Source organism: Dicentrarchus labrax, unplaced genomic scaffold (genome assembly GCF_905237075.1).
Source record: "Dicentrarchus labrax unplaced genomic scaffold, dlabrax2021, whole genome shotgun sequence".
NCBI lineage: Eukaryota > Metazoa > Chordata > Actinopteri > Moronidae > Dicentrarchus > Dicentrarchus labrax.
In genome coordinates this window covers 5,592,455-5,619,384 of record NW_026136711.1, presented here as the reverse complement: position 1 = coordinate 5,619,384, position 26,930 = coordinate 5,592,455, and the positions used below count along the sequence as shown (strand labels likewise).

The 26,930-nt window shown below is 39.7% G+C and overlaps 1 protein-coding gene and 1 long non-coding RNA gene across 5 annotated transcripts in view; one reads left to right on the top strand and one right to left on the bottom strand.

Annotated features, from left to right (window-relative positions):
• The window catches only part of LOC127371811 (receptor-type tyrosine-protein phosphatase gamma-like), a 470,986-nt gene that overhangs the window by 11,374 nt on the left and 432,682 nt on the right, over nucleotides 1-26,930 (bottom strand). For all 4 annotated transcript variants that reach the window (XM_051414903.1, XM_051414904.1, XM_051414905.1 and 1 more), the window contains 13 exons: nucleotides 26,597-26,688; nucleotides 22,164-22,255; nucleotides 15,362-15,458; nucleotides 13,759-13,841; nucleotides 13,419-13,553; nucleotides 12,503-12,637; nucleotides 12,166-12,341; nucleotides 10,832-10,967; nucleotides 9,677-9,823; nucleotides 5,830-5,923; nucleotides 4,252-4,328; nucleotides 2,616-2,744; nucleotides 956-1,102 (listed from right to left, as the gene is read on the bottom strand). In XM_051414903.1, the coding sequence (XP_051270863.1) occupies nucleotides 956-1,102; nucleotides 2,616-2,744; nucleotides 4,252-4,328; nucleotides 5,830-5,923; nucleotides 9,677-9,823; nucleotides 10,832-10,967; nucleotides 12,166-12,341; nucleotides 12,503-12,637; nucleotides 13,419-13,553; nucleotides 13,759-13,841; nucleotides 15,362-15,458; nucleotides 22,164-22,255; nucleotides 26,597-26,688 (1,540 nt within the window). The remainder of the gene's footprint in view (nucleotides 1-955; nucleotides 1,103-2,615; nucleotides 2,745-4,251; nucleotides 4,329-5,829; nucleotides 5,924-9,676; nucleotides 9,824-10,831; nucleotides 10,968-12,165; nucleotides 12,342-12,502; nucleotides 12,638-13,418; nucleotides 13,554-13,758; nucleotides 13,842-15,361; nucleotides 15,459-22,163; nucleotides 22,256-26,596; nucleotides 26,689-26,930) is intronic.
• LOC127371894 (uncharacterized) overlaps nucleotides 18,721-26,930 on the top strand; it is a 204,395-nt gene continuing 196,185 nt past the window's right edge. The window contains exon 1 of the long non-coding RNA XR_007886478.1: nucleotides 18,721-19,891. This is a non-coding gene — a long non-coding RNA (uncharacterized LOC127371894). The remainder of the gene's footprint in view (nucleotides 19,892-26,930) is intronic.

The following is a 26,930-nucleotide window of genomic DNA, read 5'->3' as shown; positions in this document are numbered from 1 at the left end:
CGTGATGAAAATAGGCAAGATGACATGTTATAGGTAATAAAGTATGCTTTATATGAGAAAGGTTATCATTTTAATTAAGTGATTTGAAGCTCACACTGGTTGCAGCTCGGTGTGTGTTTTGCTTTAAAAGTGTGTATATTGAGGTTTGTGTAACTGATCAAAAAGGGGCAAAATTGGAAATATGGAAGCCCATTAAAGATAAACTGTAGAAGCCGAATAGCCAAAATTATAATCTGCAGAAGGGACAACATTCTAATTTTGTGCATGAACAGAACATAACAGACTGAGGACTGGAGAATGATTGAGGACATGTTTCTATCTGTTAGACTAATTTCTATTTCACTGTTAAAGTCTGATGGACAACACTGGGAAATAGCCTGGAGCCTGTTGCACCAGCTGTTTAAGTAACAACTAAATAGTTACACATCCCCTTTATGGTAGTTTAAATGATAAAAATACATAAAATTATACTTGGTAAAAATGGTAAAACACAGCAAAATGTTTTTATTAACTGCAGACATTTTGCAACACAGTATCCAATAGAGACCTCATTTATTGATATGATATTTCAATATCAATCTAGTTTACTACAATGCGCTACAATGCGAAGTGGCTCATGCCAGCCAGAAAGCTAATATGCACAGTAACCATGACAATAGAACAACAGACTTTGATCGTTGACTGGCCCCTCGCCTTAGTTAGGACTTTATGTACTAGCAGATTTAGTTACAAACCAACTTGTAGTTACTGAGCCTCTAGTACCAAGTTTAACTTCACATCAGTACAACAGGATGAAGCACATGACCAATGTATGCCCCTCAGTGTGCTCATACTGTTCATTCAATAAGAACAGTTCAATCAATTTGACAGTAGAGCTGTCTACTGTCAAAATAGAGCTCTCTCTCTGTCACTCCCACACACAACCCCCCCCCACACACACACACACACACACAACCTGTGTAGCTTCCAGGATGAAGTCATGGATGCTGATCTGCTCCTCGTTAGACAGACAGAGTTGGTCTTTATTGATGAGGGTGACAGTGAACGCCTCGCAGTTCATGGCCTCCTCCCGACTGGGCCAGTACGCAAACTCATCCTCCGCCTGCAGAAGAGCACATAGACTGTTTTACCACTGTGTTCATTCATTCAACAATGTATCACAGGATACAGCATTATTGTAGTATATTTTCTATTATCAAATCCTTGTGGTAAAGAATAAAGTAACGACAAGAGGATAACACATTTGAACATAATCAAGTTGTCTTGCAGTAACTGTTTAGTGAAAGGACCTCTTGCTGGTGAATAAGTCTCTGAATCTGCAGGAGTTGTGTTTGATCATTCTTGCTGAATTTCATCTTGTTCGGTCTGTTGCAATTGAGGGAATGCTCTAGATTAATAGAATGCACCAGAAAATGTTGAACTTAGCTGTGACCCAAACTTTTAATTACAGGCTTGTTAAATGACCCAATTAGGTCATGTTCCAATAAGTTAAAGTTCACCTGTTGACCTACCGTATGAGTGGCAAAGCCTCATTGCACAGGCTGTATCGCTGGTCTAAAACTAATGAAAGCTTCTTGTAAAGTGCACATCTTTTTAATACAGTGTCCTAATCCTAGTTTAAAAACAGCTAACCGGGTTATATTTTTAACACATACATTAATAATCACATGCATGTTAAAGGGTAAGACATTCCAGCCTAGTCCTGTCACCTTTGTGGCTGGCAGTTCTGATCCCAATCCTCCAATTTACTTCTATAACATTGTCTGACTTGTGATGTTTACAAAAACAGAACCAAAGACGACATCTGACACAGACTCCGGCTCCGAATGTCATCACCAGAGTCGGACAATTCGGTCGGAGATGCAGATGTGTTATCTTCTTTTAAGTTAAGTTCTTAAGTTCTTTTCTAGCTCCACAGATCTTTTTAATTTTCAAACTTGTTGTCCTCAGCCCCAGCCCGAGTGACATCACTTGAGCTAATTTATCAGAGAACATATTCTCAAATATCCTCAGACTAAAAGTAGCTCCGAACTGGCTTAGTTAGGATGACAGTCCAGTCATGTCTTTAAGACTAAGTTTTTGGTTTAAGAGTAATTTATAAAGCCTTAAAGATTCTCTGTCTGAGAGAATTAGGGGTTAAAGGTTGAAGGACTCTTTAGTCACTAACAGTTGCTCACAATCAGACAGGTGCTGCAGGTAATGTGGCTTGTCATGCAGATGTTTTGGAATAATCCAACAATTAATACCTTTAGAGCACATTTAGATGGTGGTGAGTTTGTCTAGTCAGCTCACTACAAAGTCTACTTGAATAAATAAATGAAGCTGGTTTCGTGGCCATCGCTGGATTACCAGGTAAAATTGGTGCCATATGCAGAACTACACTATTACAGTATGAAGAATTATCTAATGCACTGAAACTGTTTGCATGGAGGTGACTTTTGCTGATAACTACACAAAATGGCATGTAACTGGCTCATGAAGGTGTGTGCGATTTATAAGACCTTAAACACAGGGTTAGGAGGCACACAATGCTCGTGCTTGTCAAAGTGGTAGGTGGCACTAATCACCCTTCACAATATAGTGTGTGTGTGTGTGTGTTTGTGTGTGCTTCTTACCAGTCCATGATTGGCAGGCAGCATAACAATAATTTGTGCGTTGTGGTCCCAGATCATTCTCCAGAAGTCTTTTGTGGTGTGGGGCAAAGGATGCTGGGTAATGATGAACTCATTACTCCGGTAGTAACCCTGAAGAAAAACAAACAACAGGTCAGTGAAAGAGTTCCCCCACAGAATTACCACCACATTTATTTAGATTTAGGTTATACTTAAAACTGTGTAAACACATAGTGTTAACATTCCTGAATACATTACCAGCTCAACATCTGGAAGTCATGTGCACAGTTCAGATTTTAAAGGACTAAACAGAGCTTTGAGGGTTAATTCAAATCTGTGTGAAAGCATCTGCTGGTGAAAGGAAAATACTGAACCCCTGCTAGCTCAGCTATGTTTTTACACTATACTGGAACACTAATTTAGTGACCTCACCTGACCTACAGCCAGCAGCACACTGCAACTTAACTACCTGATTTTGGCAGGGTTTTGGGTTAAGGGTTACTCTTAACTTCTACTTCCTCTTCAAATAGACATGCCACAATTTTATACATCAAGGTCAGATTACTAGTTGTTGAAAGTACTACTCAGCCTGTGGTATACCTTCTTTAGTTGAGATGTTCAACTCTAAGAAAGTGCCATAGTGAAATCATCAGGGATATCGCTGCTGAGCTTAAAGGGACAGTTCACTCAATCATCAAAAATACATATTTTTCCTCTTAACCAAGAACCAGAGGGCACTGGCTTGAATACATTTGAAAAACTCCTATTTTCTTTCTACATATCATCGTGCAGAAGGAAGCATGTTGACAACAAGGTCTGTGGATTATCTTGAGTAACCGAGTCACGATTTCTGGAAAGAAACATTGCTGCTGAGTTTTTCAAAATATTCAAATGTATTTTTTTTTGTTTTGGCGCTTTAAGCAGCACAAGCTGATCTGGTTCCATTATATTGGCGAGAAGGCTGACATCTCTATGGCCAATATCTCCCAAACACAGCAACTCACACCAAAACAACCTATATGGATAAATTAATGAACTTGAAGACATTAAAGTTTTAGTGGAAAACCTGTGTTACGAACTGGGTCATGGAGTAGAGGTCTTCATGGTCACTAGAATCCTAGGCTCAAATTATATTCATTTTATTTTGATCTGGGTGGGGTCCCATTTTATTGCTGTGGGGGTCAATATGTGTAAAAAGTGTTAAAGTCATAATCATGACTTAGCTTTTGTCTCTCAATTTGGAAGTGTTTGGGTCAACCACATTTTGTATTTATATCCTCACGTCTATTAGAACCTGTTCTGACTGCCTTTTATTGCATTTCCCAGAAATGGTCAAGATATTTGCACCAAAGAGACCTCTAGCATGGAGTTTGAAAGATGGTACACTGAAGACACAACTAAAAGCCAGCATGTCTCGCCTTCTGCTGCTTTGATTTTGACCATTCTTTCTCAAAGTCTGTCTTTTGGAAATCCCCTAACTTTATTAAAGTGCAACACTAAATTGCTGGAGTAGCCCATTAAAGGAACCCTAAATATTGTACTATAAACTGTGTTTGACTTGATGCAACCTTCTCTGAGTCAAAACATCAAAGAGCGACTGGAGAGATCAATGATTGACAGAAGAAGTGAAAGTGCTGACCATGATGTAAGAGGCGTTTATGTAGTCGGTGCCTTTGATGCCAGGCAAAGGTGCTAGGCCGACCCTCGCTCGCTCCGCTGCTCACAGATAGACAGAGAGAGAGGGGGTGGGGGGAGAAGAGAGAGGGAAGAAAAGCCATTTACCAGTTTATTAGAACAACCAATCACACTCAGAGGCCACTCTGTGTGCTTTCATTCATCCTTTTGCTGTTACTGAGTGTTGACAGTTCTTGGTAATTCTTGGCTGGTGATTCAGAGAACTACAGAACAACCAGTGACTGTCAACAGATTGTGCAACAGCTGCAGAATACAGGGAGTAACTGAATGATGATAGTGAGACCCGACAGCATGTAAACAATCGAGTAGTCCATATGAAGGTTTAGTTAATGAGTTTTTGAAGGCTTGTATGAAAATGATATTCTTATCACTGAAGTTGCAAACAGAGGGCCACTCTTCACATTCACACATTTAAAAACAATAGCTGAGACATTTTAGGGCCATCTGAAATACAACTGCTTTGTTAAATTGCTTTTAGTTTGTGTACAAATATTACATTTTTTAAGTTTAACATTACAGGAACAAAAACAAAAAAAACCCAACAAAAACAAACAAATCTCTTAATATGTTTTTGTCATGGTTGTTCGGAGGTAGCCTACCGTATGCTAAATTTGAGGATGACCTGATCTCAGAGGAGTTAAAAAATGATGTTCTTCAACAGAACTTGACATTTATGATGACAGGTGTTTGGAAAAATGCATATGGTGCTGCACTGTTTGAAGAGAACTGGCCATATATACAAGAATTAAAGTGATAAAAAAGAATAAGAATGAATTGGCAATGGACCCTTTCTAAGTACAGCCCCTTTCTGTACTGTGTTCCAATAAACCCAACCATAGTTCCACAACCAAATATTTAAGATGGTTGATAAGCAGCATAGAGTATATACAATCACATCTACAGCTAATGTCAGCAAAACACTCGCTAACTAACGTACATTTTTGGCTAGATAGTTAGCCAACGTTGTTCTAAAATTAGCTAACTTAAGTCTAAATGTTGCTTTTATCTTTTAACCGTCTTTAAAATGTGGTTGTCTTTTCAACATTCGAGCCGAGCACATAGCATATCAGCAAGTACAGCAAAGGAGAAACTTGGCTGAGGTTCCCCACAGCTACCAAGTCAGCTCAACTCTTAATCAATGGAGCACAGAGCGAAATGAGAGTTTGTAGCACGAAAGGGAGCACAAACTTTAATTTCGTCGCACAACCTTGTGTTGTATAGGAATATGGGAGGATCGATTGGCTGCCAGGTTTTTTCATTCCAAAATGTGGATATGGAGAATGTAGTATGACCTTTGATCAAAAGTCCAAAACATTTCAAATTTAACTGACACAGCATTTCTCACTGCAATGCCCCCATTTTTCAATCAAATTCAGATCATCGATCAGTGTGGAACAGTAAACATTCTCTATGTGCCGTTCTTCTATAAAGCAGCTGCTGTACACTATTACTTTCTGCTGTTTGCTGCTGTTTGCAGTTTCATTTCATATTTAATACGTTTTTACAAGAGTGTAATACTTACATGGCACCACGGAGGAATTTCGATTTTTCTCTTTGTTGCACTCCTTCTGAGCGTTGAAGCATTCCATGAATCTGCTGTTACACTGTGTTACCAACTAAAACACAGAAGAACAAAAATATCAAACATAGGAATGGCAGACCAACTCATCATAACTAGGAAAGTTGTGTCGTTTTACAAAAAAAACAAATATGCTTTGTTTCCATCTTCAACTGAATCAGCAGAGAAGGTTGTTATTTGATCACTGTCCCTAACCTGAGCCCTGACTCCAACTACAGAAACAGAATTCAAAGGAAAAACAGAATTCAACAATACCTGGACATGGGCTAACTATGTGAGCACAAAGACTGGAAGCAAGAGGAAACTATAAGAAAAATAATCTTCCAAAAATGTTTGTTTTGTCATTTGTATCTTTCTACCTTGGAGGCTAGCTACTAAAAAATCCAATAGTCAAGGTTTTGTTTAGAGTTACCGCATTGTGCAGAGCAGTGTTTTTGAAAAGGGGGGGGGGAAAAAAAAAAGGGGAGATAAAATACCTCCCCCCCTCAGGTGGGGGGGGGTTTTTTAGGTGTGTGGTTCCCAAAGAGGGGATTTTTCCCCACGTTTTTAAACATCCCCCCCCTGCACGCTACTGGTGCAGAGTGTTCAGTAAAAAAGCTTTGATGCATAACTATCAAGTTGAACTCTCTGTAAGCAAACAGGAATACTTTCCTAAAATATGTACTCTTGTACAGTATTTACAACAAACATTTCAGGATAAATTTTTTTCAAATTTGTACTCAACACTGTAATCAAAATCTACTTTGCGCATTTTATTGTGCATGAGGGCCTATTATGTGACTCTTATGGTAAAATGTACCAGAAAAAGTCAGCATTGTAAATGGACCTGTACTTATATAGCACCTTTCAAGTATTCTGACCACTCAAAGCACTTTTTAAACTACATACCACATTCCCCCTTTCACACAGTGATGGAAAACTCCATCGAACAGAAACTACCTCATTCACAATTTGCGGTTCAGTATCTAGCTCAATGATACTTCGGCATGCAGGGGAGGAGCCGGGGATCAAACCAACAACCCTCCAATTAGTGGACAACCCACTCTACCTCTGAGCCACAGCCGCCCCTGTACAAAAATATTCTCCAGTACTGCTATTTTTAAGAATGAGGTGCACTTCCTCTGTGTGTCTTTAAGACTTTGATTGAATAGTATCGGTAAACATACAAGCAAAAAATTCTTCAAAATACTTCAATAAATATGGAGTTCTGTAATGAAGCTGAAAGTAAAACAAAATAGAAAATGCTAAGAATGAAAAGACAAACTGAACCAAACTGGCTCAAAGAAGTTGGGAAAGACCAGAGGAAAAACAAAGAGCCATAAACAATGACTAAATTCTAATCCTGCCGTAAAAGCTTTCCATGCATTACCATAACAAAGAAAGCTATTTTTTTGCACAGATACAGCAAAAGTCTAGACCTTGGACTCGATTACAACATACTGTGGTAATGGTAAATGGACCTGTACTGTAAGTACATTGAACAGAAACTACCTCATTCATACACATTCATGCACGGCATCGGGAGCAATTCGGGGTTCAGTATCTTGCTCAAGGATACTTCGACATGTGGCGGGAGGAGCCAGGGAGAACAACCTTCCTATTAGTGGACGAACCGCTCTTCCTCTGAGCCACAGCTTGATTGTAAAAATATAATAATTCTAAAATTATGAATTAAAAAATAACAGGTTTCTGCTGTCAAGACTTCCAACAACTCTAATCAAACCCACAACCAATATAAACCATGGCTGAATGGAAGAAAATAGGGCTGCACAATATGGTAAAAACATCATATTGTGATTATTTTGACACTGATATTGTCATTGTGATATTATTCACCTTTAGTGGGAATGATCATTTTTGCATCACAATTTTCATTTTTACTGAAAAAACTATTAAAATCACGACGACGCGACAAACATGTTTTGGTCTTAAGTCTAGAGAACAAGATTTGTAGGCAAGAGTATCTCTGCAGATCTATAGTACTTCATTGAAATATTGTGTTTTCCCACATTTTATCTTTATCAAAACATTGTAGCTTCTGCATTTTGGATATTGCACTTGGCTATATTGTGATTTCATTAACATTTTGATTAATTGTAAAGCCCGATGAGAAAACCTGATAAATTGTTTAAGACCATATTTATTTCAATTACCAATAAATAATATTTTATTATGATTTTAATTGACATCCTCATTTTCATTTCATTTAGAGATGAGCAACATAGCATTAGTCTTGGTGAAATCTCATAAAAACAATATATAACAACATTTTTAGTATGAGAATGACTAAATGCACGTGAAGCTGTGTAAGCTGTGTTAATTGAACATAACTGTTCACAACAGGAGGAAGCTACAGATTTGATTTTGCTGGAGGAGTTTCCTGCACAATCCAGGGAGGCCTTTAATCTGAGTTTTGATATTAGACATCTTTTGATCCCAGTTCTTCAATGTATTAAAAACTGTATTGGCTCAATACAGTATGCTAAAGGTAAACAAGCTAATAATGATAAACTAATCCAGCTAATAAACCAATAAATAACAATTCCTAGGTCCCGCCCCTTTTGGCCTGGCCTGGGCACCCTGGTGGTCAGAATGTTCTGCAGCTCCATACCAACAGACTGATGCACTGTGTGTTCTGACCCCTTTCTATCAGAACCAGCTTGAACTGTTTCAGCAGTTTGAGCTACAGTAGCTCGTCTGTTGGATCGGACCACACGGGCCAGCCTTCACTCTACACGTACATCAATGAGCCTTAGCCCCCCATGACCCTGTCTCCGGTTCACCGCTTTAGACCATTTTTGATAGGTACTGACCACTGCAGACCATGAACACCCCACGAGAGCTGCAGGTTTGGAGATGCTCTGACCCAGTCGTCCAGCCATCACAATGTGGCCCTTGTCAAAGTCGCTCAAATCCTCACGCTGCCCATTTTTCCTGCTTCTGACATCAACTTTGAGGACAAAATGTTCACTTGCTGTCTGATATATCCCACCCACTGACAGGAGCCATGATAACCAGATAATCAGTGATATTCACTTCACCTGTCAGTGCTCACGATGTTATGGCTCATCGGTGTACAGCCTTTAGTCACATCATAGATTAGCTAGTCTTTTGCCTAGCACATAGCGCCTAGCACATAGCATATACAGGAAAAGGAGGGAGATGATCGAGGTTCTTAAAGCTAGGGTCAATCAGCTAGTAATCTAACCAGATATTACTGAAGCTGAGAAAGTCCGTCCTTGCAATTATAATCACTGCAATTATTGATTATTTAGTTATCTCAAGAAAACAAGCTTTTTAATCTTGATATAATATAATAATCAAACCGTTTTTATCTCAAGAAAACAAGAGATTGTTTTGTCTTATTATTTATAATGTTTTTCAGAAGTCTGGAGTGCCATGCCAGTTCAAAATGTCTGATCAGGCTGTACTTCAGTCGAGGTCTAACTAACTGGAAACTGCATTGTGTCTTTACGTTAGAGAGAACATTCAGCTCAGTTCCTGTCATTTAAGGAGAAAACTAGCCCAGCTGCAAGTGAATGAACCAGACACTCATTTTCTAGTTATCAATAATTATCACAAGACAACAAAAGTTTTATCCTGAGATACCTCGAGAAATTTGCCTTTTGTTTTTGAGATAAGATAAATTAAACCCTTATCATGAGAAAAAAAGAGATCAAGATGCAAGCGCGGCCATTCTCATCTTCAGCAAGATATGACTAATGACCAGACACTGTTATTTTATGTTGTGATATTTATGCTAAATGTGTTAATGTGGAATGAGCTTCACCTTGAACTGTTTCTCCAGACGTGTCCGGCCGCCGTGTCCTGGTGTCACGATGCTGTTAAAGTAGCTGTGAAGTTGGCTTGCCGCTACTTCCGTCTCCTTCCCCAAAATGGCTTCCATCAAGGCATCGTGGATGAAGATGTACTGCTCCTGGATCAGCCAAAAAAAGCGATGAAGAAATATTGTGCTTAGCAGCTAGTATGGCAGTACAGGTGGACTTACATGTATATGTGTAATCTTGTTTTTCACATGCCTAACCCATAGATCTACATTGAAACTGATATTCTGCAATAAGATTAAGGATCAGTTATAACAACATTTTGGCTTTTTCTTATGACTTGAAATCTGCTTTGCAGCATCAGAGAAATCAGCACCAGTGTCAAGTAAAATGCTGTATCAGTATAACCACACATAGACACACACATTCTGAGCGTACACCCTTCCAAAAAGATGCAGTTTGGTTTGAAGCAATGAAGGATGTTTGAAGCAGGCTGAATGGCATGTCAGTTATTGCCACAGGAAAAAAGACTTAACAGATAAGCTTCACAGGAGCTGCTGCCACAGGAGACAGATAATTCACACCGTAACTTTTTCCCAGAGGGATGACTTTTAGGTAAGGTTGGGGACTGAAACTCCAGTACGACACATCATTACCACAACTCTCTCTCAACATGGCTCTGGCAGCAGACCTCCCGCTAGCTAGTAACCCTAAACACTGTTAAATTGGGCACGGGCCCCAATGGCCATTTTTAAAGTGGTCCCTTGACCTCTGACCTCAAGATATATGAATTAAAATGGGTTCTAGTACCTACGAATCTCCTTTTTGCACTCATACTGCTAATCCTGTGCAGTTTGACGAAATAACCCCATATTTTTTTGCATGTGGTGTAAATGTGTTCACCTGGTGTATTTGAAAATCTCTGCATACTGGGGTCCATAAACAGTGTTCGAATTGCATAAATTGGGAATAGATGCTCTTGGATTGGGTATATTGACCAATAAAGATGCAGGTTTGATGCACTTCACTGTGTATGTCTAAATGGGGTACCAGCTAGCAGAAAAATATGTTCATGCTAAACCTAGTGGAGGAAACAATGAGGCACATGAGTTACACTGCCCACAAACATCTGGTTCACACACAGACACAGACATACAAACCTCAGTCTGGACTAGGTAGTTGCGCTGGGTGCGTATGTGTTTGAGGAAGCCAAGTACATTAACTGTGCTCTTGTCTCTGATCTGCTGCAGCATGCTGTCTATGACGATGTACGTCCCTGTCCGACCCACTCCAGCACTGCAACACAACACAGTGACAATGAGGAACAGCAGGAAAAGCCAAAGAAATAAAAGATGAGAGAAATTACATATATGTCGGAAATAAGCATTAAAATGTATGTGAAATTATTCTTTTATGAGAAGTGACGGGAGAAAGTTGTCAGGAAATTTGGGTATTAGACATACACATACGTGGTCATCACCTTAAATGGCTTTTTTTTATGATGTGCCTTCAAAGGTCCAGTGTGTAGGATTTAGGGGCTTCTAGTGATGTAACAGATTGCAACTGACTCGTTTCACCCTCCTTTTCCCACCATTGGGGAGAAACTATAGTAAGTGCAGAAAATGCGAATGGCCCTATCTAGAGCCAGTGTTTGGTTTGTCCCTTCTGGGCTACTGTACAAACATAGCGGTTCAACATGGCGGCCTAACATGAACATGAGGACGTCTGTGTGTCTATGCTCCGCTACAAAATCAGAGTAATGAGTGGTGTGTCTGCAGCAAACAGCAGTGAGGCAGTGTGACGAGTTATTATCGACCATCACAGTGCAAATGATAGCAGAGAGCTTCATACTCCTTCCCCCCGGGGCCACAGTCAGCAGGCAATTACCAGTAATTTCTCCCCCCAGCCTTACTGTAAAATGCCTTCAAATACAAGCTGGCAACTGTGACTGCAGGCTCACAGATGCTGCTTAGATATGCAACTGTAAGTGTGGAAAAACACAAAGGTTTAGGTATTAAGTTAACAGCTATATGTTGATTTGAAGGATCGAAGCATGTTTGCATTTGTTTGTGAAGAAGTGCATTCTTCACAAACATACGAAAGCGTAAATTGATGTCTTTTTTCAAAATAATCCAAAAAGATCTTAAGCATCTCTTCCTGAACAGATTTAATGATCTGCCAATGGATTTATAAGTTTAGCTAGAAATAATGCTTAAATCACAAAAAATCACATCTGTTTTTGAAACAACTGCTCCAAACAAGACATGTGAATACACCATTAGTGTACAAGAGTGGACAGAATGACCACAAAGTTCTGCTATGAACAGGGATTTGTCATCACAGACTTTACACATTTTCTCCACCACCTGGCCCCAAGTGTTTTCTGGTTATTCTAAAAGGTTGTACATAATGTGTCAGCTGTCAGTGACATAAGTGTGTAAAAACAAAACAGTTTTAGTATGTATATTGACAACACAGTCTAATTAATCATTACCTGCAATGGACGAGCATGGGTCCCATGTCAGGCATCTGGGCGGCTGAGGACCTTCGGACGAAGGTGAGGACAGGCAGGGTGTACTCGGGGACACCCATGTCAGGCCACTGGGTGTAATGATATTGGAGCACCATCCGTTCACTCTGGGCCCGTGCCTTAGGGTTCCCCTTCCCACCCTGAATAGAGGATAGGAAGGAAAGTAGAGAAGGAAGAGATGTTTGTTGAGTTGGAGAAAAATAAAAAAACACAAAGGCTTTGAAAGCATCAAATGACAATCTGCGGTCCTGCTACGTATCAGAAATATTGTGAGACTAGAACTCCAGACTGTCATTTTCACCTTTTTGACTTGCGTGTTGCGCAGTGTAAAGTGGCGAACAGTGTAGCAGGCATGAACTTTAGTGCTTTTCAACGTGACCATCATGTTGCCGTACTCCTCACTGTTCTCTGTTGGCCAGTACTGGTCACATTTTCTCTGTAGAACAAAAACACACACATACATCAATTAGATTCAGTTTCTGCCAACATATTGTGGAGGGTGTAAGACGTGTTGAAACAGGAAACTTCAGTCAATTCATTACCTTTCCCATGAAACAGATCAAAGAAATATTGTTTCTGTGGTGAGATGTTTTTTTCAAGCTAAGCACAGTCAACAAGGTACCAATAAAGTAAATATGTTAGCATAGATGCTGCCAGCATCAGATACGATAAGAACTGTAGAGTATTTCTTCATTAAAAGAAGACCAAAGATCGGCACTGAAGGTCTTTCTCAATGAAAAAGAGTATTTTTGTGCCTGCCCTTTTCCAAACAGTTTATAAAGGCTTCCCAGATGGTTCTGTGTATCAAACCATCTGGCACGTCCAGGTTAGCGCTGACACAGATCAGCTCTAGCACCAGGTGGACAGTTTGACTTGCCATAGCAGGAAAAGCACAGGTGGAACTAATGGCATTACTGATGGCTTGGCCATGCCAGTGACCAGCACAATACCAGGGCCCTGGAACTGGCTCACCTAATGACATTTTTACATTATTGATATAATTAGTAACACCGTGTTTGACAATTCAAAATGTCTGCTATAAGAAACAGCTATTGATGAAATGTAGTAGGCCTAACTATGTTATCCTAAGCAGAACTAGAATTTCTAATTAACAGTTATTGAGTGTATGGTACTGAGTAATTGAGAACAAGCTAGGAAACATTTATGAACCTTGCCTTAAATGTCTATATTGAGATTGTGTGCATGTAAGAACATACCCGGCCTTTCTCCACTAAGTTGGTGATCATGACAATGATGCCAACATTTTGCTCCCACACCATCCGCCAAAAGTCTTCAAAAGTGGACTTGAGAGGTCCCTGGGCTGCGATGTAGGCTTTAGGCTTATTATAACCCTAATGGTTGCATGACAAAGAGACACAGTATTAGTTTGGCACTTAAAAAAACTTGAGAAACTATTATACAATAATATCTAAGATATATCTCTTGATTCTTTATTGTTTTGTATTTGTTCTTGCAGTCATCATCTCATGAATGAGATGTCCTTATTATACAAACACACAGACACAGTACTTGAGATGTCCCAGCAGAAGCACTCACATCCACATAGTTGGCATTGATGTAGTCAGTGTGTTTGGAGTCCTTCCCAGCCAGTGGCCTCAGCTTCACCCTGCTGTGGTCATCTGAGGAGGAAACCCAAAGGAGTAAAACAGTGAGTGTGTTTGTGTGGCTGAAACCTCAACAGGAGCTAACCCTGACTTACCCTAACACAGTGTTGTCCATGTATTGTTATTGTCTTTGTGCCCTGCCAAGGCACCTGCTCCCTAACAGGAAGAGCATTAACCTTTGTGGTTGAAACAATGGTCAAACTGGGTTGTGTAGCTTTTTACAGACAGCTAACCAGCATGGTACCCGTCCTTTGCTTCTAGCAAGCACTCTAATAAATACAAGACTTTCATCCACAGCCAATGCATGAGACATGTGAAATATGTATTACAGATTAATGTAGTCTAGCACCAAGCCTGTGTGTGGTGTCTCAGCATTAGAGGGCTTGTGGTAAGTTTGTGCTCTGCGAGTGATGGAGCCCAAGGATGGTGATCTCAGTTGGTTGGTTTGCTTTAACATGAAGACTTTGGTTCTGTGATTTGTGCTTTAGTATAAAAGTTTAAAACGTAGCAGAAATCACTGTAACATTTTTATCCAATTGGTCAATTCTTGTCCAAATTAATTTTAGCATGAACATTTATGGTCCCCATAATGATTTTAATGACACCATAACCTTTCATTTCACCTTAAAATCTAATGGATACATGACATTTACTATGGAAATTATCCATGTGAATTTAGTAACTTAAGTAAGTAATTTTCCTTTTGCAGCAGCATTTGGATGAGTCATCAACAAGGTAATTGATTACCAGAGGTCGATTTCCTTTTAATATTCATGGTCTACAGAGGAAGAACCATACTTATTTGGATGATCCAGCTGCTAATCTTCTCTTCAACCAAAAGTTGCACTCAGGATCTTGCATGGCAAATACAAAGAACTCTTTGGAAATCTGGTGATTCAATAACTTTTTTCCCCTCCATTTTCTCTTTACATTCTACCCCTGGAGCAGTTCTTGCTGCAATAGAACCTCTTTTATAGTAAATGATGGTGAAAGGCGTTAACCAAACAGTTTTACACTAAAAATCCACTCAAAGTTATCTGCTCTTTTAAAAAAATCCAGGTTTAAAAAAAATTAAGATAATAAACAATACAATGAGCCTTACCTATGGCTGGTTAAAATAATCAGAACAACTCTAAATGTCTAAACCTTTAACTGGAAAACACTTTTGATCAGTTTAGTGTTTCAACTAAAGTTACATTACTTTTACCAGCTTGTTACTCTGATTGCACTATACACTACAGGTGTATACAAATTGACATATATGCATATGCTGAACAAATGGAAATTAAATTAAACCTGCCAGACAAAAGTATAGAATTAGCATTGGTTGAGACATATGCAATAACATATGATAATAAAAATATGTTTGACAGTAACAAAACATAGGTTGAGTATGTAGCAAAGAACAGACCAGAAAACCTGGGATAACACACAGTTTGTAAATACAAAATATGTTTTGCCTGCCATTAACTGCAGCAGTTTAAATTAAAAATGTACTATATGAAGAAGACAGTACAGGGTATGTGTGTACTCACAGGCCACTATGTTGATGTATCTGTTCTTGTGCTTGTTGTCAGGGTGGTTGGAGTGCTCTGACGTGATCTTCATATCAACAGTGCACCGTTGCACCTCCTGGGAAAGGATACACACACACAGACACACACCCATATGTCAGTCTGATATGTCTGTACATTGGGTGTCATGCAATGCATCTTTAAAAAGTGGTTATATTTCCACTGTGGAGGTCCCCAGAGGACTAATCCTTCATGTTTCGGTGACCCCTAACCTTTCGTCATGTACCACCATTAACCATTAACCATTAACATATGAACATATTCATGCTCTGCAGAGGATTAAACCTGACCCTTCCATTCCTTCCACAATAGATGCACAATAGACCAGTGGTTCACAACTTGGTGGTTGGGACCCCCACTAGGGACCACTAAAGCTTCACAAGGGGTTGCTAGGCCTTCCTCATTTTAAGGGGAAAACTTTAAAAATAATACTACACAGTAGGCCTATATCTCAGCATTTTGTTCATGTCTGTGAACTAAATGAAATTATTAGTTTTAAAGTTTAGAATATTATCTAAGATCTAAACTTTGAAGATCTAAACACAAGCTATATTCATAGAACCTTCACTCTGATAAAAGGCCTTATCCTGCATTAAAAAAGAAGGCAGCACAAAGCCAACCAAAGAGCTACTAGAACAATGAGAAGAAAACACAGAATTTGCCAAAAAAGCCTGTCAAGTATGTATGATTGTTTAAAAGTTCCTTAAAAATATCAGGAAAATCTATCTAGAAATAATTAAAAGTTCATCCATGTTCACTGTTTGGGTTCATTGTACAGTTTATCAGCTGTTCTCTACTGTTATTGTCATGCATGAACTAATATGAATATAATATGAAATATCCATAAAATATGTCAGTTTACTCAATGATAGAAAAGGGGACCCTCAAGGAAAAAGGTTGGGAACCACTGCATTAGACCACGGACACCCCATTTGAAAGGAGAGTATGTTTAAAAAAAGTTATGTTTTAAAATTATACAGTCTACTAGGGTCTAATCAATGATCAAACCAGGATCACTATAAATTACAATAAATAAAAACAGGAAAACCCTAATTCTTACCTTGTTGTTCCAACTTCCAAAAAATGTACTTCAGTTTATTTATTTATTTCTCAGGGACAGTGCATATCAATAAACACTGCTGTAAATATACCAGAATTAGTTAAAAGGCTTTTTTTCCTGGTGTACAGATTGACAGCCTGAAATCAGTATAAATCAGTGAAATCTGTTAAAAGTTCAAATATTGTATTTCTCCTTTTGTTGGGGATCCCTAAAAACCTAGTTTGAAAACCACTGGTGTAGTGAACAATGCAGCCTCTAGGGCCTTCTGCCTATGCTTTGGACATAAAAACCTTGTTTCCCAGGCAATGGCTCATCATTGTTTTGTAATGGCATGAATGTAGCATGTGAGACATTCGTTCATTTGCAGAGATGGAAAAAAACAGATAAGAAGTCTATAGTAGGTCTTATGTAAAACAATGGGTTACACATTTTGTGATACATCTTGCCAAGCTTTCTGTATAAATATACATGATTGCTTTCCATGATTCACTATACAGTGTTTTTTTGTTATTTGGGCGTCTCACATCCACCACACGCTGCTGTCATTTTTGGTTTACGTCCCTTCGTTTAAATGTTGCTCTCCTAGTTCTACCTGTTTGGGCAGATTCCTCCTCTCTCTTTAAAAAACGGCACTAGCAAGTTTTGCTTTTCTTCACAGCCTGTGCTGAAATAAGTTACATCTCTTGCTTGGCATAATCATTTATATTCTTGACCTGAGGGCATGGTACAACATGTTGGAAAGTAAGAGCTACAGTGAAATGACTTGAATTATGCACAAATTCAGACTGAAAACCAATTACAGAATTCACCCTGGAGATCTTTTCTTGTTTACTTCCTATATTTTTTTAATAATTATTCTCCTATGTGGATACTGCCTTATGGCTGTTGCTTAGAGTCTGAAAAATGACAGAGAGCAATTCTGGGCTTAGCAGCCTGTAAATATATGTCAGTGTTTAATGTCGAGTTTCTGCCAAGCAAACAGCTGCTGGCTGCAAGCTCAGCATGGCCAACAGGGAGGTTCAGGCGCTGGATTTGGCTCTGACCCCTCGGTCTCATTTCCTCTGGAGCTTTACAGGCTGACTGCTTTGTTTCAGCACTATTAAACGCAGATTCATCACACTAATTGGGATGTGGATTTATTTTGGGTGTAGCGAGCTTCATGGTGAGTATGTGTGAGCAGATCAGGTTGCAGGTGTGATGGGAAAAGACAGGATTTGACTGGAGATGATGTCACACAGACAGGTGATGTGATCAGCAGATGGCACATGGACTGGTACATATACACACACATAAATGCAGACACTTAAACACATGCAACACACACACACACACACACACACACACACACACTGATATTTGCATGCACACACATGCATTCACATAAACACTTTCCAATTCCAAGCCCAAGTTAACATAATGTAACTTGGGACATGGACTGCAGTTAAGTATAGTACATACAGTGTCATATACCTTGAGGTTGACAAGGTGAAGCAACAGTGTTCCTCAAGTGTTATCTGACCTAACTTGCTGCCTAACAGTTTAGAATGTGCCTTTGACACTGAGTGAATTTGGTATGAAAGAGTGAACATATGTACGATGTATGATGCTGTGCACAAATTAGGTAGTTTCTGTTCAATGGAGTTTGCCATCACTGTGTGAATGTGTGTAACAGAGCAAATGTGTAAAAGCGCTTTGAGTGGTCAGTAGACTAGAAAGGCGCAGTACAGTACAAGTACAGGTCTATTTACCATCTGGAAATGCAGCTGCGTAGTAGCCGACTCAAAGGTCACATTCATGTCACACAAGATCCAACACGCTGCTCCAAATTCTCCTATACATGTTCAACCAGGTTGACATCTACTGAATGGGAAGGCCTTATTACTATTTTTCTTTTCATCTGTCACTCAACTTCATCTATGATAATTATTAGATGCATTTACACCAATCATGCTTCAAGTATTTACTTCAGTCTCTGGGGCATTTACTGTATATGTTTACATATACTTGTGTTTATTTGGCTGGGTGACAACAGGTCCATTATAATGTAGATGAGGCTAAATATTCATGATTGATGCCCTCGGCCTCCCTGACTGCACCTGTCAAAGGAAGAGAAATTGGGACAGCAGGGTGTGCGAGGAGGATGTGGGAGAAGGATAATTTCATTTCAGTAGGGGCTCGGTTCCTAAAGCACTTTCTAGCATCCATCAAACCTAAACCGGGGCACAGGGGAAAGGGGACCCAGGGGGACATAGGGGTACTGTGTGAGGGGCTTAGTTTTCCCAATTAAGTAACTCATTCAGGGGGTCCAGCTCAGTCCATCCACCTTCCTCTGTTGAGGAAAAACATGGACCAGGAATGCTGAGTGATTGGAGGGAAAGCAGGGGAAAAAAATATGAGTAAAGATGAAAAAGAGAAATATATATAAATATTTTCAGAGAGAGCTAGAGGCTGGTATGATGAGGCATGCAAAGGTTATAACTAAACTAAATTTCCCATCTTTGAAACTTCCCTATTGTTTTCTCTGTGATAACCACAATCATTCAATATGCAGCCTTTTTCGTCTTCTAAATATCTATTTGGTGTATTTAGACAGTAGAGAGCCCATATTTTCTTCCCCTTGAAGATTAAATACATAGTACTGTATTTTTAGTACTGATGTAATATTAATAATATGCTAGTTAGAGCTTTAAGAATACAGTGGGAATAAGATAATGGCTACTTCTGATCTGTCACAATGGACTGTGTGAGTACTGAGTGTTGGTGTAAAATGTAGAATAGAATTTAAAATCCTCCTCCTCACCTATAAAGCTCTTCATGGTCAGGCCCCTTCATATCTTAAAGAGCTCATAGTACCCTATTACCCCTCTAGAACACTACGTTCTCTGAATGCTGGGCTACTTGTGGTTCCTATAGTCTCTAAAAGTAGAACAGGAGCCAGAGCCTTCAGTTACCAAGCTCCTCTCCTGTGGAACCAGCTTCCAGTTGTGGTTCGGGAGGCAGACACCCTCACCACATTCAAGAGTAGGCTTAAGACATTCCTCTTTGATAAAGCTTATAGTTAGGGCTGGATCAGGTGAGTCCTGAACCATCCCTTAGTTATGCTGCTATAGGCCTAGACTATCGGGGGGATTTCCCATGGTGCACTGAGCTCCTCTCTTCCTCTCTCTTTCTGCACTCATTCATGTCCCATTAATGCATGTTACTAACTTCACTTCTTCCCCGGAGTTCTTGTGCTTTCTCGTCTCGCAGGTTCTCATGGATCCTGGTGGAGCCTCCTGCCATGGTCCTGCTAGACTGCCACTGCCAATACTGTTGTTGCTGTGCACCTGTCTGTCTGTCTGTCTGTCTGTCTCTCTCTCTCTCTCTCTCTCTTTCACCCCAACTGGTCGAGACAGACGACCACCCACCTAGAGCCGAAGGGTCTGTCCTAGGTTTCTGCCTTTTAACAGGCAGTTTTTCCTTGCCCTTGTCGCCAAGGTCTTGCTCATGGTGGTACTGTTGGGTCTCTGTAAATAATGTTATAAAGAGTTCGGTCTAGACCTGCTCTATTTGAAAAGTGTCCTGAAATAACTTCTGTTATGAATTGGCGCTATACAAATAAAATTGAATTGAATTGAACTGAATTGGTAACCTGGCTCTTGTATATTCCTTTGTTAGTTTATCATAGCCCGGGCCTCAGATAGCGAGTGTGTACATGTGCAGGTGTGTTCCCAAAACAAACTGTACCATCATGAAAAGATTAGGCAATATACTGAGCTGTCTGTCTGTTATTGGCTGGTCTTTAGTACCATGTGATGTGATAGACGCTAGATGCCAGTTGTAAAACTGCCTCAATTAGCTTCACATTGGAAAAATTACAAGTTTTCTTTCAAATGTTTTCTTATTATAGTTATTAGGGACCAAGCCAGCGACCGCTGGAGGTCCCTATTGTTTTTGCTTCGTTTCTTATTCTTACCTATTATTTTTAGCGCCTTTGACTGCATTTTTGCCCCCCTGAACGTATACGAAAACTCCATTTTATTTGGCAAAGTCATCAGGCCTGGTGAAAAATTTTATATTCTATGCGTTGCTTTCAGGTCGGCCACTAGGTGGCGCTACTATTGAGAAAAGTATTTTGACATTTGGTTACTTAATAACTTCTGCATAGTTTATCGCACATTCAAAATCCTTGTATCCACACGTTCAGTGAATGGAGCTGAATCTCCCCATATAGGTCACTTCCGCCTATAATTTTTTTTTCGTTAGAGCGCGAAATGTCCTTAAACTACTTTTTCGTGTTTCTCCTACACCCTATGTCCGATTCACAGGAAATTTTTCTCCTAGCACCTGGGGACCGCCCTGGCAAAAAACGTAATTTGAACATTTTTAAAATTTAAAAAAACAAGCATGCTATAAAATTAACACTTCCTGTAGGAAGTGGACCATTTCTCCACATTGGTATGTCCGATTGACACCAAACTTGGGTCCATAGTTCCTCACGTCTTCCTTAGGCAATGTGCACAATTTCAGGCCATCACCACAAGGTGGCGCTCTTTAAAATTAAGAAGTTTATATCTCTGCAACGGCACGTGTGATTTAAGAATGCTTGCCCATGGCTCCCTGTGACTCACCCAAAAAGGAAAAAAAAAAAATCACACCACTGGGTGGTGCTCTGGTGGCAGGGTAAATCACTGTGTGGACACCATAATAGTTATGAATATGAAATTCACAGGGCACATGTAGACTGGTGCCTGAAGGTCACATATAAAAATCGTGTTTGAAAAATCGGCCCTGGCGCCACGTTTCACCGATATGTACGAATCTCGGTAGGCACGTGTAACATGCCGAGATGTACAACAAAGCCTCTTGGACCCATACCCCAAACCCCACGGGAAGTCGGCCATTTTGATTTTGATTTTCACTTTCGGCAAACTTTTCGCGTTTTATTTGAAAGAACTCCTCTTAGGGAATTTATCGGATCTGCTTCAAAATTTGTCAGTACAGTCAAAAAACGTTGCTGATTAAAAGTTGTGCTATTTGTGCACGTACATTAAAGGGCATGTCCGTGGCGTGCTGTCAAATTTGGCCAGGTTGAATCGTATGTCAAGCATTTCCACCATTTTGCAGTGATTTTTAACGTTTTTTTGCGTTGTAGTTCAACAAACTCCTACTAGGGAATTTATTACAATTAAAAAACATTGCTGATCAAAAGTTGTGCTATTTGTGACTGTACGTTTAACCGCGTGCCTGTGACGACCAGTAGAAATATGCTACTAACTATGCTATTGTTTGGTTTCAGATGGGAACCAACTTTTTAGGTTCAGAAAAAATCTTTTTTGGTTGAAATGCTCTGAACAGTTTAAAAGTTAGGCGTCTGAACCAAAACGGAGCCGGTTGGTGGAAAAGGCCTACTAGAGTTGCTGCAGCAGGCAGTGAAATAGTTGTTAACACTTACTGTACACTACTGTAAAAGAACTGTGCTTGTTAGATTCTAACTGGTGAAGATAGAGGAGCATTTGGCAGCTAAAGAGCCAAATAATTTTCTTGGTGGAGACCAAAAACAGAGCTAAAAGAAAGTGAATATTTGACTTCGATTCGAACCCAGCAAATCCAACACATCAATAATGCTGCTACGTAACGTAAAAAGTGTCTATCAGTTACTGGTCTAACAATTTCAGCATGCTTACATTATCCTGTTTGAATAAACAAGACTTTACAGCTTACCTCAAAATCTTCAGAGAATCCATGTTGGTTATTTGAGTAGAGTTCAGAGATGTGTTTGATGAACTGCTTGACTGATATGGCTTCCATGTCATCTGCAGAGAAGAGACAAGACCAGGGTTAAACCAGCTTCACAGGAACAGTAGCTTGCCCTGGAGCATTGCACACCATGAACCCCTCCCCCAACTGCTGATACTGAACAACTTCTAAATTTTACCCGCCCTTGACGAGGCTAAGTCAGACCATTGCCATTGTTTTGTCAAATCAATTCAACCCTTAAAGAGCAGTCTAGGGTTACAAACAGATAGCACACCTGTCTGTTTGTCTCTCTCTCTGTCTCTCTCTCTCTCTTTCTCTCTCTCTGGTACTGTTGGGTCTCTGTAAATAATGTTATAAAGAGTTCGGTCTAGACCTGCCCTATTTTTGTGTCCTGAGATAACTTCTGTTATGAATTGGCGCTATACAAATAAAACTGAATTGAATTGAATTGAATTGAATTAAATTAAAAATGACCTTGCCAAGCCAGACTACCACTACTACTACAGCAACTCACAGGCTCACTTTTCATTAAAAGATTCTGGTAGCTGATAAATGTCTCATCATCACATGTACGGCAGACAAATCTGTGATGTGACTCACCTATCTGAACCCCTAAACCTTGTAAGCAAGTATATAAAGTGTTTCAGATATCAGCAGCTACGTGGCCCATTTATCCAATTGGTTGTTGGAGAAAAATGGCCTGGACCAATGACAGCCCAGCAAGTATGTCAGACCTGATGCCTGGCTGAAGGAGAGTTATTTGCTCCATTTAGCAGATGTTCCGATTTCAATTGCATCACACAATCTTACACAGCAAATGGAGCTCCCCAGTTGCCATGAAATTGTACTGTTCAAATGGATGAAAATGGAAATGTCACTTTGCAGAAGATTAATTTTTGACCTTTGAAATGTAGCTTTTTCTGTGAACCTTTTGCCTGCTTTTAATCCAACATGAGCAGTTCTTAAAGTGCTCAAATGGAAATGTAAACATGTACAATGTCATGACAATTGGGCAAACTCCATTCACTGTTGTGATGTCAAGTTCCAGCTATACAATCAATAACAACTATAAAACTGGATTTTGAGGTGAGATTGTTTTGTCAACCACTGTTTCCAAGGTTAAGACTCAGACTTTCACTCTCCTTGTAATTAATGGACTGTATTGTAGAGTCTCCTAGAAATTACCCCTGCCTGCAAGAAGTGCCTATTAAAGGTCCAGTGTGTAATATTTAGGAGGAACTATTGGCAGAAATGGAATACAGGGGGAGCGTGTTATCTTCTACAGAGTCTGCCATATAGAACCGCCATGTTTCTACAGTAGCCCAGAACCAGAAATTGGCTCAGGATAGGGGCTTTTGTGTTTTTTGAGAGTTTCGCAGCAACCATAGTTTCTCCTATGTTTGATTGAGGCTATGGGTTTAAGTTTGTTGCAATTTGCTTCACCACTACATGCCATTACATCCTACACACTGGTCCTTTAGCCTTACTAAACCACAAAAGAGCAAAGGTTGTGTGCTTTTGTTATGATGATAAATGCTGATGTGGATATGTTTTGAATATAAACATGTCAAGGCAAATTAATCTGAATTCTTATTCAGTGTATTTGTTAATAACACTAGATCCTGCATAGAAATAGATTGAGACAAAGCAATGAATCACATTGCTAAGGTTAGTGGCAAATGCTAATACATGCATTTATAGTTCTAATTGGTGCTTTGAGTAAATCCATTCCTGAGAATGGTCTCTGCCAAGAATAATGCAAGCTCAGTAAAGTTTCAGTTTCACTGCTAAGCAATTAAAAACACACAAGAAAGCTTGCATAAGTCATTTTCTGTTGTTGTGATGTTCTGTTGCTTGTGGGGGATTTTAGCAGGACAGCACAGGACAGGAGTGCATGTGTCATCAGACAGCAAACACTTGTATACAAGCAGTTGCAAAGTGGTAGTCATTCTTCAGACACCGGCATCATAAAGAGCTGAACTCAGCCCAGATGATTGGAGCCCGTGTTCAGTAAAGAGGATGCAAAACATTACACAACAGCAAAAAGTCTCTTGCAGCTCCCTACAGCTTAGTCTTCATCAAATATTAATACGAGCATACATTAACTCACTCTCACTTTGTGTCTTGCGAGACGCTCATTTAGGTATGCAAATATTTCAGAATTATTTGTGTCAGTAAGCACAGCAGGCTGCTGAGTGTTAAGAAGAGAGGGTCAGAGAGCAATCTTTTTTTATTGCTTTAACTTATTTTACAGACAGAACCCAATCACTCTCACTTTTGCATGAGCAGTATCTAATGTATTTGTTATTTTGTCCCAGAATACATGCAGAAAACAGCAGAAAACAACCTGGTTTCTTCAAAGAATTAAAATCAGTACACCTAAAGCCCTCAGTAAAGTGCCCTACAACTGCTGCAACTAAAAATCATTTCCATCATCAGTTAGGTCTGTATCAATGTATCATTTAGCAAGTTTCACGAAACTAAAACTTTAGCTCAAATTGATGCTGACTCAAGTGACATCACTTGAGGACATTTATCAGACCTCCCACAGCTCTCTCAGGAGTTTGTTTTACAACTTTTTACACATATGCAGTAGAGCTGTCCCCAAATGTTCAACTAAACTATAATAAAATTACTGAACTATTAGCTGACTCTACCTGGACTAAGAGCTCAAAGGATGGGGGTAGGTTTGTTTATGCTACTAGCATAAAAGCTTTGGACTGCCGGGAGGAGGACATGAAAATTATTTATTCCATGTTTTCTATGTTGCAGCAGTACACCTGGAAACACATTCTGATGGTATAAAATCAGTGGAGTTACCCTTTAATGTGTCAAACAAATGTAATATGCAGCGTTTGACTACAAATATATTGATACATTTATATTGATCTTCCCATCGTCCTAAAAAAAGCATTTGTGAATAATATATAATTATATATGTGTCTGTGGATGTATGTGTGTGTGTGTGTGTGTGTGTGTGTGTGTGTGTGTGTGTGTGGGTGTGTGTGTGTTAAGTGGAAGGTTCTGTAATAAGTGGCTGCTGCATGCAGGTTTTAAATCTAGCAGAAGGTCTTAAAGAGGATTATGGGATGTGCGAGGCTCTAGGTCTGAGCTTATTGAGACAATTAACACAGCTAACATATGGTCATACACACATCCCTGTTTGCTGCAGTGGACTCTGATGTCCACACACTGTGGCTGTCATGTGAGCAGTGGGGCTTTGTTCTGATTTTTAGCCTTTGAGGGTCTGTACAGCTTCCAGTGGTTATCATACGTACCATACCACAGTGATGTGAATCCAAAGCAGGCGCTCAGTGAGCCTGTGTTCCTGCTCAGGGTGGAACAGAGGCTCAATGGCAGACCCCCTTTTTGACTGTGCTAGAGTCTGCCATGCTGGGCACACTGGCCCTGGTGTGAGTGGAGGACTTTGGACTCAGCCTAAGCCCATTGTAAAGAGGCCCCACAAGTTTTTAATTGATTTGACGGGTTTGGATCCAAATCCCGGACCTGAGGACTAGAGTTGGAACAGTGAGAGCAGTTGTCAAGCGTTGTAGAGGTTATTTGTGTGGATTTTTTGCAATTGGTGCCTGTCTGTCTCTCTAGCATACATTTTTTTGATACAACACAGTTTGTGATTGACCGAAGGCACAAATAGTGTAAAGATCTTCAAAATAAAACAAAAAGCTTGTTCTCAACAATTCTCACAATTGGTTTTCCCCTAATTAAAGGTCTAGTGTGTAACATTTAGGATGATCTATTGGTAGAAATGGAATATAATATTCATAGGTATGATTTCATTGATTTTAATTGTACAATCACATGAAAAGTGAATTGTTTTGTTTTTGTTGCTGCCACTAAATCCTAAACACTGGACCATATTGTATTGTATTGTATTGTATTCAATTAACTGTAAGGTCACACCCATGCGAACGACATTATCTTTGAACATATAAATGTGAACAGTGAATAGACCAACCCATATATTGCTCTTTCTCTGCTCCCAAAGACTGGTAAGTTATGTTCCATCTACTTAGACTAACACGGATACGTATGTACCTTGTTCACTCATGTATCCAGCCCCAGTTTGAATTATTGCTGCTTATCCAGAATGTTTGGTCACTGGAAGACAAGACCAGTAGGGTCTTCATTCTGGCTTGTGACCTTTGACCTCTGCTGTAGGAATAGCCTTGACCTACAACCCCAGAGTGTATGACTACTGAGGGCTCAGTGCCTTGCTTCAGGGCTCGTCAACAGAAGTGTTATTCTTTCAGCAAAAGTGGTCAAACAAACAAACAAACAAACAAATACATCTGAAATCTCTTGCCCTGGCCAGCACATCAGGCCAGCAGTTTTGCATGGATATCATAAATGTGAGAAGTGCTGTGGTTGGTTGTTACCTGGAATAGTGATGACAGGGATTGTCTCATTGGTTACCACTCTGGGTGAATTGCTGTCTTCCACGTAGAAATGGGCTGTCTGGAAACAGCGCCTGAAAGAAATAGATAGAAATTATATTTTAATGTCTCTTATTTTCATAATAAGAGAGTTTTACAAACTCCTGAGACTAATTAGGGCCCGAGCACTGACCGTGGGAATGCCCTATTGTAATTGCAAGGATTCTATGAGTATGGCAAAATGGGCCCATAAACTGTACCACCTGGGGCCCCTTTCACCGATACGCATAAAAATCGACACACGGGTAGATCTTATCCTGATGTACAAGAAAAGCCA